This window comes from Venturia canescens, chromosome 1 (assembly GCF_019457755.1).
Source record: "Venturia canescens isolate UGA chromosome 1, ASM1945775v1, whole genome shotgun sequence".
Taxonomy (NCBI): domain Eukaryota; kingdom Metazoa; phylum Arthropoda; class Insecta; order Hymenoptera; family Ichneumonidae; genus Venturia; species Venturia canescens.
The window spans coordinates 11,219,705-11,238,499 of NC_057421.1; the positions used below are offsets into that span (position 1 = coordinate 11,219,705).

Sequence of the window (18,795 nt, forward strand, 5' to 3'; positions counted from 1 at the left end):
ACTCGTACATCGCTCAACGTTGCCGAAGCTCTATTATCACAAAAAAGCCTGTAGGCAATCGCGGGGTTTCTCCGTTGCCCATCGAGCATTCGATACGTGTACAATGAATATAGTTTGTATCTCAGCCAGCGTATAGCTTGATCACGTGTACGTGCAACCGATTTAACCATAACTGTTGCATTGTAGAATCAAAGTACAGGCCAGAGCTTCTATTATTGAAAACCTTTATCCACGGAAGGGCGTCCTTTTATACTATATTTCTTTTTTTATTGCACATTCTTGTGCACGCACATATGCATCAAATTATGCGTATGTTTCCAGCAGAGAAAAAGGTTTTGCTACAGCTTCGATATAAAATCTCTTGTTTATGTAATCTATGGCTTCTTCAGAACGATGCACGTGCGTGGGGAGGTGAAGAAAAATGGAAAAATAAAAGCAGACGAGAATAGAACAAAATTCTACATTTTCATTTCATTTTTCAAAAGTTCTATGATCCTCATTTTTTGCTGATTAAAATCGTGTCGATATGCATTGCCCAATTTTAAAATTTATCGCAAAATCACGTAGCTGGTCATAAATTGATCATTAGTCTATATGATTTTTCGATTAACGATCGGAATATCACGACGATTAATGATAATTCAGTCTTTAAATGAACCCATTGAACAGTCATTGTGTAAAGGATTTTTTTTGGTTTATGCTTTTGTGCGTGTTTGAAGAGAAAAAAATGCAGCTTGTACTTTTTGATCTCTTTTCCTGATTATATACACGCTTTTAACTCCGTGATTCTCTCGTAATGCGAGATATCCGATGTCGGCTTTGGCAAGGGGCACTTTTCGGGCTCCGCATATGGCTCGAAAATTTTCCGGATTCTTATTCATATATGCTGATTCAGGAATCGAACGATTATCAAATAATGCTATCGACTCTCATTTGAATCATTTGAATTCTTACGATCATTTTTTCTCCTTCCATTCATCAAAATTGTCCATTAGTTTCGTCATTAAGAGAGTTTCCATATGCCTGAAAAAATTACGAAATTATGTATTTTCTAGCGAGTTTGAAATAAAAATGCTTCTAAAGATGAAGAATATGACTTTGACGTGCTGTAAATATAAAATTCCGCAATTTTTTTGGGTTTCCAGGTTTCATACGGAAGGAAAATATATATGAAAATGAAAAAAATTTTGGAATTTTTGTTGCAGACAATAATTACGATCTCCACATTGCACACAGCTGAGAAATTTCGACAATCAGACTTTGCGCGTATTTCCAACACGAAAAAAGTGTTTTTCTACTTTTGAAATATTCTCGAAACTATACCGAAAAGTTCACTAGCCATGAGCTATTTCCGTCTGTCCTAAAAACATTCCCGAAAACAATCGATTTTTTGGACTTTCTAAAACAGAAGCCCCCCTTAATACAGCGATATGAAAAAAGTTCTAATCGGTTCTGAGTACTGGTGCACAGTCTTCTGAATCACCTAGTATCGCAAGGTACTTGATTCACAGGCGAATGGCATGCCCTCGGCGTCAAGCACATTTAGTGTCATTGAAACGAAGTTTCTTGTGTCAAAGCGTTCTCTTCACGGTTCGACGTTACCATACACTGTGGTCGTTCATCCGCCTCTCTCTGCCTGCTCTCTCGCTCTCTCTCTTCTTCATCCTAGCCACGAACTCGAACACGAGGGGAAGGATTTTATTTCGAGGCTCTCGGTCGACCTGACCCTGCTCTCGTTGATATTCCATTTTGGCCATCATTGAAACATACTTCGCTCGAGTGGCTGCACCTTCCAGGTCGCTTGATTTGCACATCTCCGATTACGGCTTCCTTAAAAGTTGCTGGAACAACTCTCCTCGGCAAGGTTAAATATTAATCACGTATAAAGAATTAAAACGCCAGAAAACGATCATATTCGACGATACAACGGTGCGCCGCGGAGTTCGCGCAAGCTTCGCTTTCTGATACGGAGCGCAAGAGTGGCTTCTATACGTATCATTGTTGAATACGAATATGAAAATTAACACCTACTCGTAGGCTTTCATAATCAATTTCGAAATACAACTCCAATCAGAAGCAAAGCCATTTTGTAGGTTGAGGCTTGATCGAGCGTAGAGTGTACGAACTTAAATTATACTCGGATTAATAAATTCGCTCTCATTGTTCGTAGGTTTTCAATATTGTGCCCCATTTTGATTAACTGAAACGACGATTTTTTAGATGAAACTACAAAGGAATAGTTTTTCTCTACGCCCCTTAAGATTTAAGAAATTGCACTGCACCGATCTATTGTTTCCCAAAGTCTGAAGATATTCTCGTTAATCAACGGTGTGAATTTTTCAAAATAAAATCGAGAGTCCATTCAAACCGTTGCTTCTTTGTCTGAAGTAAACCGATTACGTGTTTTCAATAATCCGTTCGTTTTCCCCACCCGACTGAGCTTTTCTCTCAAAATTTTTGTTATTGCTTCCCCTGCAGTGACGTTCCCGCAACGATGCATTCGACTACCACTAATCACAAAATGATGTACGAAAAAAATAATTTACTTGGTTCAAGTGAACCTTCCTTGGTGCTGGAAATTTTTTTCGCTCTCATAGAGCAACAATAATACAACACTATCCCAAGAGAAATCAATAGATTCGGTTTCCATTGCGCGTTCCACTTTTATTTTTCGTATTCCCTTTCAAACGTGTAGAGGTTATTTCACTTCGCGTACATCCAAAATAGTCGCAAAATTCGTACCTTTGTGATTCGACTTTCAACGAGAGAAGCTCCTCTCATTTTTAATTGACGTCATAGCGCGTGTAACCATAGCGGAAATCATCTTTCATTACGAACACAACGTGTTCGGTGTGTATCTCGTTGAATATCAAATTCATTTAATCATTTTTCCCAAAAAAATACATTTTTTTTGCTGAGACCCCTTCAACTCGTCAATTTCGAATACACCCATCATTATTTCCGACCAGAAGACATCACGGTGATGGTACGCTCCTTATTTGGGGGAACTTGTGCCCACCATCGAACTCGATCGCATTGATAAATGATAAAGATGAAAAAAATGCTTTCCCCCTGTTTTTTCAGTCTTCTTCCAGTCGCACAATTTTTTTCTGTTAAACAATTTTTAGTTGAAAATACCGTGGAAACATGTTTCTCCGACATCCTCCTCGTGGAAGTTCGAGGATACTGGTCCGTCGGTATCCCGCTACTGTAATTTTTCATAATCGCGGTGGACGAGCTGTGCCGAAGAATTAAAATTCAATGTAGACAGAAAGATTTGCCGGGAGAAAACTAACCGTTCCGACGCACGCAGAATCGATGATGAAAATCTTTCTAAAACAGACTTTTGGCCTTAACGAATGTATTTTTTTCGTATATTTTTGAATTTCCAGCGGTCAAAGATTTTTCCACCCCATTTTCTTAATGACTAATAAGAAAAAAGGTTCAGGTAAGAAGGCCAAGCGCGACGTCTAGAAAAAGCAAATATCGCTTTCCTGTAACAAGCCTAAGCGAGGTTTCCTACACAGTTAAAAACTGAAAGGCGAGCGCGCTCATAGCCGCGGTTTCTCGTACCGTCAACCATTAAATCGTAAAAGTTCTCTCGGCCAAGTACATTGAAATATGCATGTAACAGAGTTCGGAAAGTTCGCGTTGAACCGAGCATACTTTCTACTCAATCATTAACCCTTAGCTTCGGCAGCTCTTGACGCGAAGCTTATATACACATTTTTCCATAAAGTAAAAGACGCGTGGAGACGAAAAAGGTACTAGCGGTAGTGAATTTTTCACGAAGCTCGACAAGCCGCGAGCGGTCAATTCGTGTTGTGTGTGTGCGTGTAATAATTTCTCATGTCAAAAGTGAAACATCACGAGATGTAGCAGAAACATTAATTTCAGTACGATTAAGAAAGATTTTTCGTCATAAGCGAGAAAAGTGAACTTCAAATTCGAGGGAATTATGCGGCAAGGATTCATTGTAGGGCGCGTAGGCAAATTCATAAGTTTTGCTTGAATGAAGGATAACGCGGTGAGGAAGACTATGAAGGACATTGAAAGGGTGGTTTTGATGCCACTGGAATCACGAATCTCGTCGTTCTTTCTCATCGTCTGGCAATGTCCCTCTCTCTATCCCTGTCGCTCGCCTGAGCTGACTTATTCTCGGTTTTTCGAGTGCCGTCTCGAGACTACAGACAAAGAAAGTGGCTCTTGAAAATACAATAATACGTATGGCGCCTGCCGCACCGAACGTGAACTTGATATTCATGTTAAAATACGAAGGAGAGTCAGGGGCTGAGCAGCCGAGTCGTATAATGAAATTAGGCACGTACGTACATCATAAAGTAATTTACGGAATGCGTGTGCGACTCTTGAACGAAATTCAGATTAAGCGAGAGCGAAAGAGCGTGAGAGAAAGCAGCGAGCATGACCCATATTTTTCTCGTTCTCTAACTCTTTCCCTCTTTAGTTTATTCATCATTATCGCAACGTGCTGCCCACTTGTGCGGCCTTCGATCTAACACCGACTGCCCCTACGCGAGTGATATCACAAGAGAAGAAAATTAGGCCAACCGTGCACCCAAGAAGAGCTCGCAATATCTTGATATGCAGTCGCGAGGCTCTTTCGCTTCCTAGATCTTCATTAATTTCATATTGTTTCTTCTTCTTCTCAATCGCGAACATCATTTTTTTGCAGTTTGTACCCAGAGCGAATTCAAATGTCGCAACAGCCAGTGTCTCGAAGCCAGCCTGCGCTGCAATGGAATCAACGACTGTCGTGACGGCTCTGACGAAATCAACTGTCGTGAGTACTAATTCATACATTTTTTATTCTCCGCGATCGATATTCCACCTATCAATTTTATATTTTTTTATTTTCTTCTCATTCAACAATATTCCATGATGAAACCTTTTCTTTCGACTTCTTTTTTTGTGTCTACGCTTTCATAGTATGTTATTTCATTGCATTCTACCTTCTTCCAGTATTTATCGTTCGTTTTATCGTGCCTATTTCTCATGCGTGATAATGTTTCCTATGTGTATTCGCCTGTTGGATGCGTTACACCGTGCGCTCCGGTCTCTGTGCATTGGAGACACACGAGCACATCCAATTTGAGAGCGCGGCTGCTTCAGGGGTTGGATCAATGTCTATGATCTCGAAACTGCCTTTTAATAAAATTCTTTGTCATATCGACTGAGCGACTGACAAAAATGTCAGGTGCTTCATGCTCATTCATAGATTCCCGTTAAAATTCAATTTTATTATGATTAAACGACAGTTTCGAGGAAACCACTGTTGTGTTTGTTTGTCGTATCAGCTTACAGTTACAATTACGTGTTTCCAGCAGCTATTATTCACAGAAATCTCGTATTACTTCGTATACACCGGAGTCATTGAAAAAACTCAACATTTAATCGTCGCTAAATTCCTTGTTTCGATGCAACACAATAAGCTCCCTGCTCCATTAATTGAAACATTGTTCCTGTTAAAAGATCTTTCAACTTGGTTAAATTAAAGTTCGCGTTATTGATGCACTGAATTCCAAAGGGGTGGGCTGTGAATGATTCATATCGATCGTCCGTGAAACCTTGAATCATTAAGGTAGATCATGCCCGTAGGATCGTATTTTATGGGTGTCTAAATTGGCTCGACTTTTACTTACTAATTAAAGACACTTTAAATTAATCTCAGAGTTATTAATTCGAAATTGTAAATAATTTTTTTCAATTTATCTTTCGGCGAATATGAAATTACGAGCCATTCATTAATCGGAGATCCAACACGGACTGAACCCGAAATTTCATTCGTCCCTGGCGAAAATACCTCGGAAAATACTGTAGTTTTTTATCTCAAAAATCGCATTAGAGAGCGCAAAGGGAAAACACAATAGGAAATGGATCAATAATGAAGTGTTAATAAAGAAGGCTATGACAGGAATGGCTCGAGCCAAGAAGAAACAAAATTCCGGAATAAGCAAATGTGAGGTTACGAGCCCTCATTTTACCAATTCCGTTCAATCTTCAACGTAACATGTCTTTATTACTAGAAAGACAATCGTCTCCAATTTTTTCCCAGACCTTCGTTAGATTCTTCATTGTTATTGTGTCCTTTTTCCTAAACTTCGTAAGAAGGGTTCATTCGTTATATGGAAAGATGAACGATTTTTCACGCATAGTCCTGTGTGTGTGTGTGTGTGTGTGTGTGTTTTTTTCATATTTAAGCACTTTTATCTAAATACTACTCATTGACTATTAGTCAGTCGACTACTCATTGAAACTCTGTGTAAATTTCAAGACTTTCTTAAGAAAATCGTTTCGTGCATGAACTACCTTAACGAATTTATTTGAATAATGAAATCCATTTTATTCTTCAATTCTCAAAGTACCCTCACATACCGTTGAAGAAAGTTAGACATTGAACTCGAACGATCAAAAAAATGGAATTTTCGACTTCTCTGGCTCAGAAACGAGTCTTCCCATTGAGACAAGACACTGGACAATCGTGCGTATGAATGAAACAACGCTGTGCATGTAATCTTGCGAATACATGACTCGTCACTGCGTGTCACGTGTGATAATGACTATCCATCATCAATTATATATATCGCTTTCTATATACTCTGCTACAGGGATGAAAGGATCACGAAATAGTGATCGAATATCGGTGACACACCGAGTATAATTCGATATAATGTATATACGAAAATTCATGAAAATATATAATAAGGACGAAAGGATGTCTAGCGTACTCACGAATGTGAAAGGGTTGGAGCGTCACGCACATGGAAGCTTTAACACACGCTATGTTTGCACGGGCTGCAGACAGTCGATATTCATTATTGTAGTACACATGTATGAGGCATTTCGTTTCAATACGCCTTACGCCTCAAGTGTTAATTCTTCTCAGTTTACAGTGAGCTTTTTAAATTTTGTTGTTTTGACGTCTTCAACATTCGTACACTGAATTTTGTCTAATTTTTTTCGTTTTAATGATTTTTTCGATACATTTAGAAACGAAAGTAGGGGGCTTGAAAATCGAGCGTAGTGCCAAGAGGGATTGATCAGTCGTTCGGATGATAAACTGTAAATTTGAGAGAATTGTCGAGGTGACGATAACTTCCGGGGGCAATGACCAGCAATGTTTCTTCTGTGACAGCTTTACTAACTATTTTTTGAAATAATGCGAATTTATTGTTATTGCGTACAATCACCGAACGGAGAATAATGAGGTTTTTTAATTCGGAGTTATCGGTACTCGGTTTTATTTCTTTTGCATTGCCAAGCTGGCGTGTTCGCGAGTAAACGATACTAATGTTTTTTTTTCCATTTCACAGAATATCAAAGTGTCTTTGAAATCAGAGATTGTTGGACATTTTTTCTCGTCTTTTCGTCGAACGTCCCGTGTACATTTCCTTCTATTCGAAAGCATCGTTTCCCCGTCTCATCAAGCACAGCACTCTCAACCCTTAACCATTCTATCATTCATTTTGCCCTGGGCCACATTATTCAAGTCACGTATCATTATGTACACGAGTTTCGGAGTTCTCAGCCCAAGAGCTAATCGTAAACGGGTCTTAACGACGAGTCTCAATAATTATAATGGCTGTGACAATGATAATAGCGTGTTTCGGATCCAGTGAACGAAACCACGGAAGCCCAGACGCGGTGTGTTTACTCCTGTGCTAAGGCGCACGCAGTGACTGGTGCTTACGTTTTACGTCGATGCAAGACCATCGGCTTCAATTATGTGCTTGTGATTTGTTCTTTATTTTGTCATCCCATCGCGTTTCTTCGCTCATACTTGTCCAGGGGAACTTTATTTTCACAAGCAAAGAAATTTTCGTCATCGGCTCTATTTTCAGGCTCTCCTTCATTTATAATTCTACGCATTCAAAAATTTTGCCACTCCTTTTATCACGCGGTTCCATTTGAAATATTCACTTCAGAGCTTTGCCTTCGAGTCCGTGTAACGGGCCCCGCGGCGGCTCAACGAGGACTACAGTTCCAGGCAAAAGAGACGACAATAAAAAAAAAGAGATGAAAAAAGAAAAAACTGTAACAAAAAAATTTGAAAATGAAAAATAGAAGCTATGAAATTTTTCGACGACGAACGGACGTGTGGACACGTTCGCGTGTGGTCTTCTACCTTCGAATGAAATTAACTCGCGTTTATTAGTCGCTCTAATAACCGTTCCGGCATTTTAATCCGACGTTAATCTCCAGGGGTGCACCGACCTACACGTGCGTGCCCGTGCGCGTGTGTGAGCGTACCGGACATTAGTATGTGAGTGTGACTCTCTTGCAGTCTGCGAAATGGTGACGAGGATATTTTGCATTTTCACGCGCGCCCCATGCTCGTATAATCCAATTCCATTGGCCGCTCTCGTCCTTCGACCATCGCTCGTTCATACTCGTGTAATAATTATTTATAGAGAAGAGTATGTCGTTGGTTTCGGGCATGAAAGGCTATAAGTTTGAAAAAAAAGAAATAACGAACATTTTTTTTCAACGAATAATTATCGTGTTCGCGTCAAGAACATGTTGAATGGGGCCGCATTATTAATGGAGCAATTAAGATGGAGGATAATTTCTTATCGGAGGTTGATTAAAAAATCATGGGAGACGAACGAAAATTCGCGCGTCGAGACCCGCGAAACCCATTCGGAATGATGATTCATTTACCCCGGAGAATATCATGTTCAATAAAATTAATGTCTCACGCATTTATCGGTGATAACATTAAAACTGAAAACCGATGAGGAAAGTCTTACTTCCTGAGGTCATTTAAATTCGTACTCCCCTTCATAATTTCAACCTATTTTCGGAAGACTCGAAGCCATGAGTCTGTTCAGCATTAATGCACCAAAAAAATGAACGACGATCGAGCTAAGATTCCCTTCGCCTTAATCATATTTGTCGGCTATTATTGGAAAAGCATTAAGCTGATTCGATTCGTTGAGAAATTTACTGTACGAAAGTGTATCCAGTAGCGAAAGCAGTCAATCAAGAAAATCAATTTCCCATATTTTTTCATCCCTTCGATTTTAGATCGTTGCAAAATCGACGTTTGCTGTTTTTATCAATATTCTATCATCTGTTTTCTATGTTTGTTTTCTGGCAGATAAACGTTTTTATTCTTTGTTCATTTGTGTACGTGTCAATGTATTTATTTGTGATGAAGCTGTGGGCTCGGTCTGCGTGAGCGATGCAAGGTACGTGTAACTGCCTAAAATATCTTGATGTGCGCGATTACTTTTTCCTCTCGCTTATACTCGCAAACGCGGAGTTTCCACTTCGTGAAACATTTAGTAGTCGCTCGCCGTGAAATCGTAGATGGTTGGGAATAAAATACGATTTGCACCTGTTGCTCGTAAACCCTTGCGATTGAGGGTGCTCGAGCGCGGTCCAGAGGTCCCGAATTCCCGCCTTACTTTTCGCTGCTCATTTTTTCTCTTCGATTATCCAAATATTCTAAATAAATTTCACAGTTCTCGATGATTTTCTTTCTTTCGTCTTTTCTCTCGCTGTGCTCACTGCTTCTTAAGTTAAACGTTGTTTTCTTCTCTCTATTTGTTACTTTTGTATATACTATATTTTTGTTTGTTTTGTGTTCGTATTGGTCTCGATGTATTCGTGCTCTTCGTCGATCGGTTTCTGTCAAGAAATCCTCAGAATTGGGCAGAAAAGAAAATCGGCAGAATTTTAGTACTTCCAAAGACTGCAGCAATACATTTGGAAAAAGTTTGCTCAAACCCATCGAATGCATTCGTTGTTAATTCAATTTTTTCCAAATGGTCGTTGTAACGAAGTCGTTGTGCCGATTTTCTTGCGAATGGGCACCAGCACATTCGAGCCCGAAGCAAGGTGACTTGGCAAGTTGCTTAAACAGAGGTAAATCGCAGCTTAAAAAAGTGTAAATCCACGTGAGTTCCCTTGGTCCGAAGGACCGTCAGGGACTTTCTTGACAAAAAAATGAAAGTACAGTTGTTCGAATATTCGTCAATATCTTCGTGATAAATGTGCGGCTTCCACGTGCTTAAAATGTGCATCGACGCTTGTTCGGATATGCAGCTCTCGCTTCTCGATCGTTCAAGAACATTCGTCTTTCTTCTAAACTCGCAAATCTTTCCAGCGAGTTTGTGTCTCATTCTCAAGCTATTTCTCGATGCTCGAATATCGCCTCGGTATAAATGGCAAATGCGAATGAAAACACACGAATTACTCGCAATCGGGAATCATTAAGGCGTCAAATGATGATTCTTACAGCGTGCAAAGACGACCAGTTCGAGTGCACTCCACTATATTGCATATCAGCCGAGTTGAGATGTGACGGTATCCATCACTGTTCCAACGGTCAGGACGAAAAGGACTGCGAGCAAACAAATCGTACGAAACAACAACATTTGACAAACAACAGTATACTATACCGTCAATTATTCGTAAAATATTTATAGGCTTACATTATTTAACTAGCATATAAAGACGTATAAACTTGCACACGATCGTATACACATTGGCGCGTGTGTATATAATGACGCTCAACGTACTTGAGAAAACCATAACGACGAAGCATTCCGTCGCCAACGAGTATTATTGGTTGGTTTAGTATGATTAGAACGTGCGTTCGAGACGTTTGACCACAGAGTATTTCAGAGGCGTCTCGTTTTCTCTCTTTCTTTCTCCTTTTCTTCCTTCTCTCTTGCCCTCTCCGGGTACTCTGTTTCTGTATCCAAGTCTCTTCGTCTCTCGTCGTAACGGAAGTCTTTTCGTTTGTGCTAAACGATATGCCACGTGGTGGACGGGTCTTGACCGACACACGAGCGTTTAAGCAGTTTGCATCGTGTGATTTCTCGTGTAGCAATGAGGTGAAAAGTCAGCCACAGGGCTCTTGATGACGCACGCACTTATTCCGACTCACGTACTCGTATACTTGCTGGGCGCATGTGAGTCGACGAGAGAGACTTTTATTTGAAAAAAGTCAAACGAAATTCCTGGGCTGCGTGATAACGAAGGAATGGGAATGAATATGGTGAATGCTGGCTGAGATGGGGGATTATTTCGGGGAAGGCGGCGATCGAATCGACTGGAATCTCCTTCATGCGTGCAATCTTCACTGAAAAAATAGTCGATAAAAATATTGAGACTCTTTGTAATAGCGTATTCATGAAAATATTCGAATCGCGGTGCGTTTATTTCAACGTTTTTATCTTGGGATCGAGATAGAAGTTTGAAAAATAACGAGAATCGTAGATTCGCTGTTAAATTATGCTGCCTCTGACATTTTCACGCGCATTGCTCTCACGGGACTGGTTTATAATCCTTCGCGTTATGTATACGCAACCTGTCGTACGTAGAAACCGGATAAACGGACCAGCACGCCCTCGGAAAATTGTCATCGAGCTGACAAATCCTCGGTTTTATGTATCGCGTTGAATTTTTGCTGCCCTTTCACGCGTGCCCATCTCCGATGTGGCATTTTTCCTTGAATTTGAGCGTATCATTATTATTATTATAATCCCTTCTTTATTACAGTTACGAAATCGTGATTTTTATAATTAGGTTTTAGTTTTGGTGCGCACCAATTTGAGAATTTCTGATTTTACTGTCGCTTATTTTACTTTCCTTTTTTCTTTTGTTTCTTTCCGTTACCACGACAATATGCACACAGCACGATGTAGACAAGATGAATTCGAATGCGACAATGGCAACTGCATCAACAGTCGTCTCAGATGCGATGGCCGAAGTGACTGTTCCGATCGCTCTGATGAACGCAATTGCACTGGTATTTAATTTTTTACTTATCATTTAATCACCTCAATTCTTCCCTTCGTGTCTTTTCATTTCGCTTAATTCCCTTAAACGTAAAAGCTTTTTTTATTCCAATCGTATTTAATATTTTATTAAGATTTTCACACGTCTAGGATTCCCCAGGTAGAAAAATCAGTGTTCAAGTTCAATTACTTTACTCCTCGGTTTCCTCCTTCCGTGCTGATCCTGCCCGAAACCCCATAAAATTGTAAAACTCATTTTTTTTTCAGTGACCACGTGCACCAGCGATGAATTCCGGTGTCAGGATGGCACCTGCCTTGGCATTGAAAAGCGTTGCAACGGTCATCACGATTGTAGAAACGGCGAAGATGAAACTCAGTGCGGTGAGTACAAAATTATACCTTCGAATCGCATACTTTTTTCTTCCCCATGATCCGGTTCTGATGAAAGTTTCCAGCATTATTGCTTAGTCAAGCGGACGGCGTTTATTTTCGTCGCGTCCTGTTCGACTCGATATTTACACACGTTAATATTCATTTCGATCTCGACAGTCGAGAACGATGATAAAACGTGGCTACCCAAAAATCTAGGAGGCGATATATTTCTCTCGTTTGCATCACATTCACACGCTCGACGTATTTTTTCGATAAAGTTGCATTACTTACGCCGACCCAAACTTCATTGAGGTAACGTACGGAGACATCCTTACGAGACGTAAAGAGGGTGGGATGATACCAGGACGATATTTGCGATTAACGTATCGTCGGACGATTTTCTTACATGACCCCCCCCCCCCCCGTCCCTCCCCCCCACCCGTATGTGTTATCGAATATTTGGAGAATTTGAAATTTTCATTTATTTCACCCGAAGAATCAACAAATTTCTAATCATTCGTCACGGGATATAAACAATTCATATACATATTTCCATACACGAAGCAATTAATATGAACATTAACGAGCAAACACTAATTCTAACAATCAGTCTAATCGCTCATCAGCTGTATCATTAGTCAAAGGTCATAATTGAAAAGAGAAAGGAAAGAAAAAAAAGCATTAAAAAATCCTAGATTTTGAGATTGTTGCGTTGTTTTAGAACGGTATTACTAAACAGGTATTTTATTGCAAGTAGTATTTACAAATTGAAGTTTTACTGTCACTGCTCTATAGTCGTGGTGGCTGGTGTATATTATCTCTATCCTCGTTATTGTTCTCACGAATATTATCATCGAAAGTAAAAGTAAATATTTCATGAAAAAAAAAAAAAAAAGTAAAAACGCATGAGTGGTGGTATGTGGAGCAGGTTGCGGAACTTCGGAGTTTATCTGCGAGGATGGACAGTGCATACCGTACAAATTGCAATGCAATGGGGTGAACGATTGCAGAGATGGTTCGGACGAACGTGATTGTGGTAACTATGAATACAAAGCATTTTTGTGGCCCCACATTCTCTTTATTTTATCACACTTTCAACGCTAATACTCACTAAGAAATAACCTCAAAATATTACACCATCGTCCAAGGATTTCCAGACCCAATCCTTCCAACGATTTTTTTAAAGAAAACTCGGTTTAGGCACACTCTGTAATAAGAAAATAATAAGAACTGCACGAGGACTCAATATGACGAATGGACAGGGCTTCAACACGAGAATGTTGACTCTTCGTAGCTACACTCCGTTGAAATTTTATCGAAGTCACAAATCGCGTGCAACGGTTTCATTATGACAAGAAGTTTTCGATCATTTTCGTGAGCAAACGATCCGTCTGCTCGGAAGGCACACACTATGAGCATCCTCCAATCGTTTTGATTGATGTAGCAAATGCTCTTGTAAATAACGAATGTCAATTGAGGAAATATTGGAACAGAGAACATTATTCAAAACGCAACTGTTTCAACGATTTAGAGGCAGTTTTAAGATTTTTTAGACTTCTCAGGAGAATCTGTTGGCAATGCTCGTCAGATTTTGTAATTTTTCGTAATAATGTGCCATCAATTCCAAAGGGATTTCTTTCCAATGAATTTAAAAAAAGTGGCATCGAACATCCGTTCAAAATCGATCGCCACGTCGTACTGACCTAGTGTAGCTGCGAAGAGTTGGTTCACAATTGGAGTAATTTTATTAAAACTTTGATTAAAATCAATCATCATTCGAACAGTTTGCACCAGATACTTTGAGTATTGATGAATATCTAATTCACCCATAAATGGGTTGAGATTTTTTGTTGGAATTTTTTTTTCTTATTTACATTGGTCAGTGGAATAAACTCGTGGTGAATCAGAGTGTCTGAATGAGCAAGCTCTTCATATTTTCATGTTTCTCGATCTCTCTCTCTCTCTCTCTCCCTTTGCTTGAGAAACAAAAAATTGTTATGAAAATGCATTAAAGGTGACGAAACGAAAAGAGGGAAATATTCAAGGTAATCAGAAGAAGAAGTTCCAGTTAGTAAAGAAGCTCGTTTACTTCGAGGAGGGGCTTTATTCTTGAGTCAAAGTACACCGGCTTTAACGCGAAGGACTTCATCCTGTCTGGAGGTTTTGTCTCGCGAGAAGTGTGGCTGCGAAAGAGGCACTAGTGAAACTTGAATAGCGCAGATTCTGCGACTCGCGATAACCTCCGTTTTGTAAATTTCTCTTTTCACATACGTATACAATGTCTCGTAATCTTCAGTCCTAGTTTCTTGATCACTGCTCATTCTTTTCAAGCTTCCTTTGCTCGATTAACTTCTCCCTTCACGGACTCTTCTTGCTCCGTTTTCTCGCATTATTATCGTCATTTATCAATTTTTTATCGATCCGTGACAAGTGGAGAAGTAAAAAGGCGTGGAGAGAGAAAGAGAAATTTGAAAATGTGCTTTTAACCGAAAAACGCGAAGCGAAGCGTCTTTTTTTCTCGGGTTCTCGTTATTTTTTGTTATACTTAATATTTTCCTTCATCTTCATTTTCTCATCTTCCCCATCAAATACTTCGCTCCCAACACTTTATTTGACACTAAATCATCCTCATTGTCATCAATTTACAATTAACCACCGTAGAAAATGTCATTCGGCAAGATTTCGATAACATCAATCCGCTCGATAGACGAATTGGAATAATTACGACCGAGGGAACAAAAAAGAAGGAAAGATTTTATAATCCTGATCGAAGTGCACGAATAAAGGAAGACCCTGCCAAGATTTCATCGATTTCAACTGGATTCGAGATCCCCTCGGCTGGCGATTTTGGCGATCCGAATATCGCAGCTTATCCCGAATTCGGTCTCATGGTGGAGAAACTATTCAATACGCACGAAACTAATGACGCCAGTACGTTGAACAAGGATTGGGAGTACATCGAATTTAAAGACCCTGGCAACAGGCAAAAACTCACCAAGAGCAAAACCGTCGCGAGAAACGCAGAACGCGATATAGAGGCCACGTTATTCAATGGAATAGTAACCATCGGAACGGATTATTACGAAGGTCTTGACTACGACGAAGATACCACTTCGAGTGCCACAGAGAAAACAGAAATGAGAACAATATCGGGATTGTACAAAAACGATTTAGTGGATGGCGCGTCTGCTGCAGCCTCGTCACCAAAGTTCCTTCTTTCTGATCGAGCCACAGTGACTGCGGAATCCTCGGATTCTTCTGGACTGATAGACGAAACGTTTGATTCAGGAAAATTAAAAAACTTACGAAAAACGGAACGCAATACAAAATCTGACAGAGTTTATGACGCGAATGCAACGTTTCTTCATTCCAATTTCAACTCAAGCAAAAACGTATCGGATGGGATCATCAAACCATCAACAAAAAGTCCAATTTCTCTGAACACCGATGACTCGAAGGAGGAGACAAACTCCTCACAAAGAGTCAGTCAATCGATAGATGTCCACGAAACTGGTCAAAGCAATGGTAATTCTAGCAATGAGCTGAGTGATAACACACGACGCGTTACAGTTGGTTTCTCGAATGCAACAACCGAAAGAGCTCTAATACGATACTTCAAAAAATATAACGTAACTCGCCGGATACCTGAATCAACTGAGCCACCGTTAGGATCTCATAACCGCAGTGCCAGCCTTAAATTATCCATGAATTCATCGACGCCAACGAGTGAAATGGAGGACGGCGGTAAATTGAATCGTTCGAGTAAAGTTTTAGGAATTCCTCAATCGATGGATATTTTCGATGAAAATTTGCCTTCGAAAAACTTTCTGGAGCAAGAAAATGCTTCGACAGTTGCGACTACCAGGGGACCGTCTTTCGAGACTTCTAGAAATCCTGCAAGAGCAAAAAAGTTGAAAAATTTTTATTTCTACATGGACAAATATAACGTGACGAAGTCTCGAAAATTAGGGACTCCGGACGATATCGAAACACCGGCAGCCACAAAGGCCTCGTCAGTGGAACACATCGGAGCCGCAAACAATGGGACTGATCAGCTAGGAAAGAAAAAAGAATCATTGAAACTGAAAGACACGAAAGATCCGAAACATCGTGAAAATCGTGGCAAAACCCGGGTTTCCAAAGATGGAAGGAGGCGTAAAAACAACAAGAAGAAATCAGACCCATACAAGAACGTGAAAGTGGAAACAGAATTATTCGAAAAGAATCACGTTGAGCTTCCGAAAAGATTGAGATTGAACGTCACGGAGAAAATCAGAGGAGAGGACAAAAAAGCTGCTCCCGTAATAATCTCCCGAGGCAATGACAACGACGACACTGACGATTGCAGTCGCGTCTGTTTCAAGTGTTTACTAAAATTCAACGCGAAGAAAGCAACGACTCCGAAATCCTCGATCTTAACGGAGCCAATATTCGATGTAAAATCCATCGAAAACGTTGATTCAGGCTTGACAGAGACTAGCGACAACGAGATGATCACGAATTCTAATGTTCAAACGAATTCTATCGATTCCAACGAAGCCGAATGGATCGAGATTTCTACCACGACGAAAAAAACTCGTCAACGTAAGAAATCCAGAAAAGCAACGCGAACGAGATTCCCAACGACGACAGAAGCGATGAAAATACATGGGCAAGAGTCAACCACAAACGAGCTACCAACAAAATCAACTGCAACTCCAAAAAACAGTGCAGCCTCGAGGCGCAAGAGGGTCAGGAATGGCAAAAGGAATCGACGAAGGAAGACGAGCAAAAAAGTAACTACCAACACACCACTCGAAGGTCAATCGACTATGGGAATTAGCGAACCTTCTCCGGGCTTGTCGACTCTTATCAGCATCGATCTGAGTGATTTTCCCTCAACGAATAACGTCCGAACAACGGAACCACGAATTAGCACCGATTCTTCAACACCCTTGAGCACCGACGACCCTGAAGCTCACAACGCGACGAGCAGGACCAACAAATTTGAGATTATTGCGTCAGCGTCCCAACCACCTGCACCCGAAACAACTTGCGGGCCCGTCGATCTTGTTTGTCAAGTGCAAAAATTTGTACGAGATTCCATAATGGAAGTGGCGACGTCAACCTCGCAATCACCGAGTACTGAAGCAACTCCCGGAACAAGGGATGCGAAGACTCATTCAGAATCGACTAGCGCAGTGCCGGAGTCAGTGCAACCATCTTCAACCCAAAGAAGCAAGGATTGTGACGATTTTTTTGGCGATTGTTGGGACCGCGGATCTTCGGAGACGCAGAGCAGTCAGACGGTGTCCGAGGAACCGGAAAGGGCAGCTCCTCTCGTCGCGACGCCAGCCAAAAATTGCGATTCGTTTGCTTGCTGGCTAGAAAAACTCCCGGGGTTTCGAGAATCTTTTAATCTCAGGGGCACTTCAACCGAACCATCGCGCTCGGTCTCCTCGGCGGAAAGGGCCGAGGATCACGAGCTAGAATCCAACGAATCTTCGGCGTGGGAAAGGCTCGAAAAATTTCCGAGCCCCGAGACTGCAAAGGCGAAGCCCGACAAATTATCGACCTCCTTGAATGAAAATTTCAGTACGGAAATGGACGTTTCGGAAGAAATTGTACCGACCGATGCGCGACCGAGTAAGTTGCTGAGCACCGTTGCGGAAAAGAGCACGCAGAGCAGCAGGTTTCCTTGGGATCCCTGGTTCTCTGAAGTCACCAGCGATGGGGATTCGAAAATCGGAGAGAAGAAAACTTTCACGAAGCTATACGATTCCACGGCTTCCGGTCCACCGGCACGAGCCCTCCAAAAATCGACAATCTATCCGTGCCCTGATGATCAATATCGCTGCGATCGCGATCGTTGTATAGAACTAGACAGAGTGTGCAACGGCATCATCGACTGTTACGACCGCACCGACGAGACGATTTGTCCCAGCGGTCAAAACCGTCCCGATTATATTGGCCACGGGAGCAGAGATCGTTGCAGGATCGACCAGCATCCTTGTGACGAGACGAAGTGTCTCGAGATCGAAAACACTTGCGATGGAATTCCCCACTGCGAGGACGGTTCCGACGAAACGGATTGCGAGGATTACATCAATCGAAGAAACGAAGTTTTGAACGATTACAGAAACCGATATCGACTGAGGAAAACTGCAATGACGAGTGTTGGTCCGCACGAGAATCCGCGAAGGCCAACTCGAAGACGTCCCTGTCTGGAAGAATTCGAATACAGATGCAATAACGGCGAGTGCATTGCGGAGGTCCGCCAGTGCGACGGAGTCATCGATTGCGTCGATGGCGATGACGAGGATCCTGTCTTATGCGGAGGTAGACGAACGAGGCATGAAATGTTGAACGATATCTGTGTACTCTGGGGATACCAAGTCCGCTCTGGTTTCCGTCGAACCGAGCGATGAATTTTCGAAGCTGTAAAAAAAACTGCAGGGCTCCTTTATCGTGCTTTGGATCTGTTTTGGATCTGTTTTTTCGATCTGTCACGAGACGCTTGGGATTCTAACGCGTCACGTCCTATGTGCGTCGAAGATTCAGGATGGCTTCGACTGTATATAAAAACTGAGTGTTACTATGCATATATGATTTATAGGAAATTGAAAGTTTTCATCCCACAGGCTTCACTCCATTCGTTCGCTCATCGATCCTCCTC

At 41.1% G+C, this 18,795-nt stretch overlaps 1 protein-coding gene across 1 annotated transcript in view; it reads left to right on the forward strand.

Annotated features, from left to right (window-relative positions):
* The window catches only part of trol (terribly reduced optic lobes), a 157,455-nt gene that overhangs the window by 97,588 nt on the left and 41,072 nt on the right, over positions 1-18,795 (forward strand). The window contains exons 10-15 of the mRNA XM_043433154.1: positions 4,694-4,801; positions 10,264-10,383; positions 11,666-11,779; positions 12,036-12,149; positions 13,069-13,176; positions 14,802-18,458. Of these exons, the coding sequence (XP_043289089.1) occupies positions 4,694-4,801; positions 10,264-10,383; positions 11,666-11,779; positions 12,036-12,149; positions 13,069-13,176; positions 14,802-18,458 (4,221 nt within the window). The remainder of the gene's footprint in view (positions 1-4,693; positions 4,802-10,263; positions 10,384-11,665; positions 11,780-12,035; positions 12,150-13,068; positions 13,177-14,801; positions 18,459-18,795) is intronic.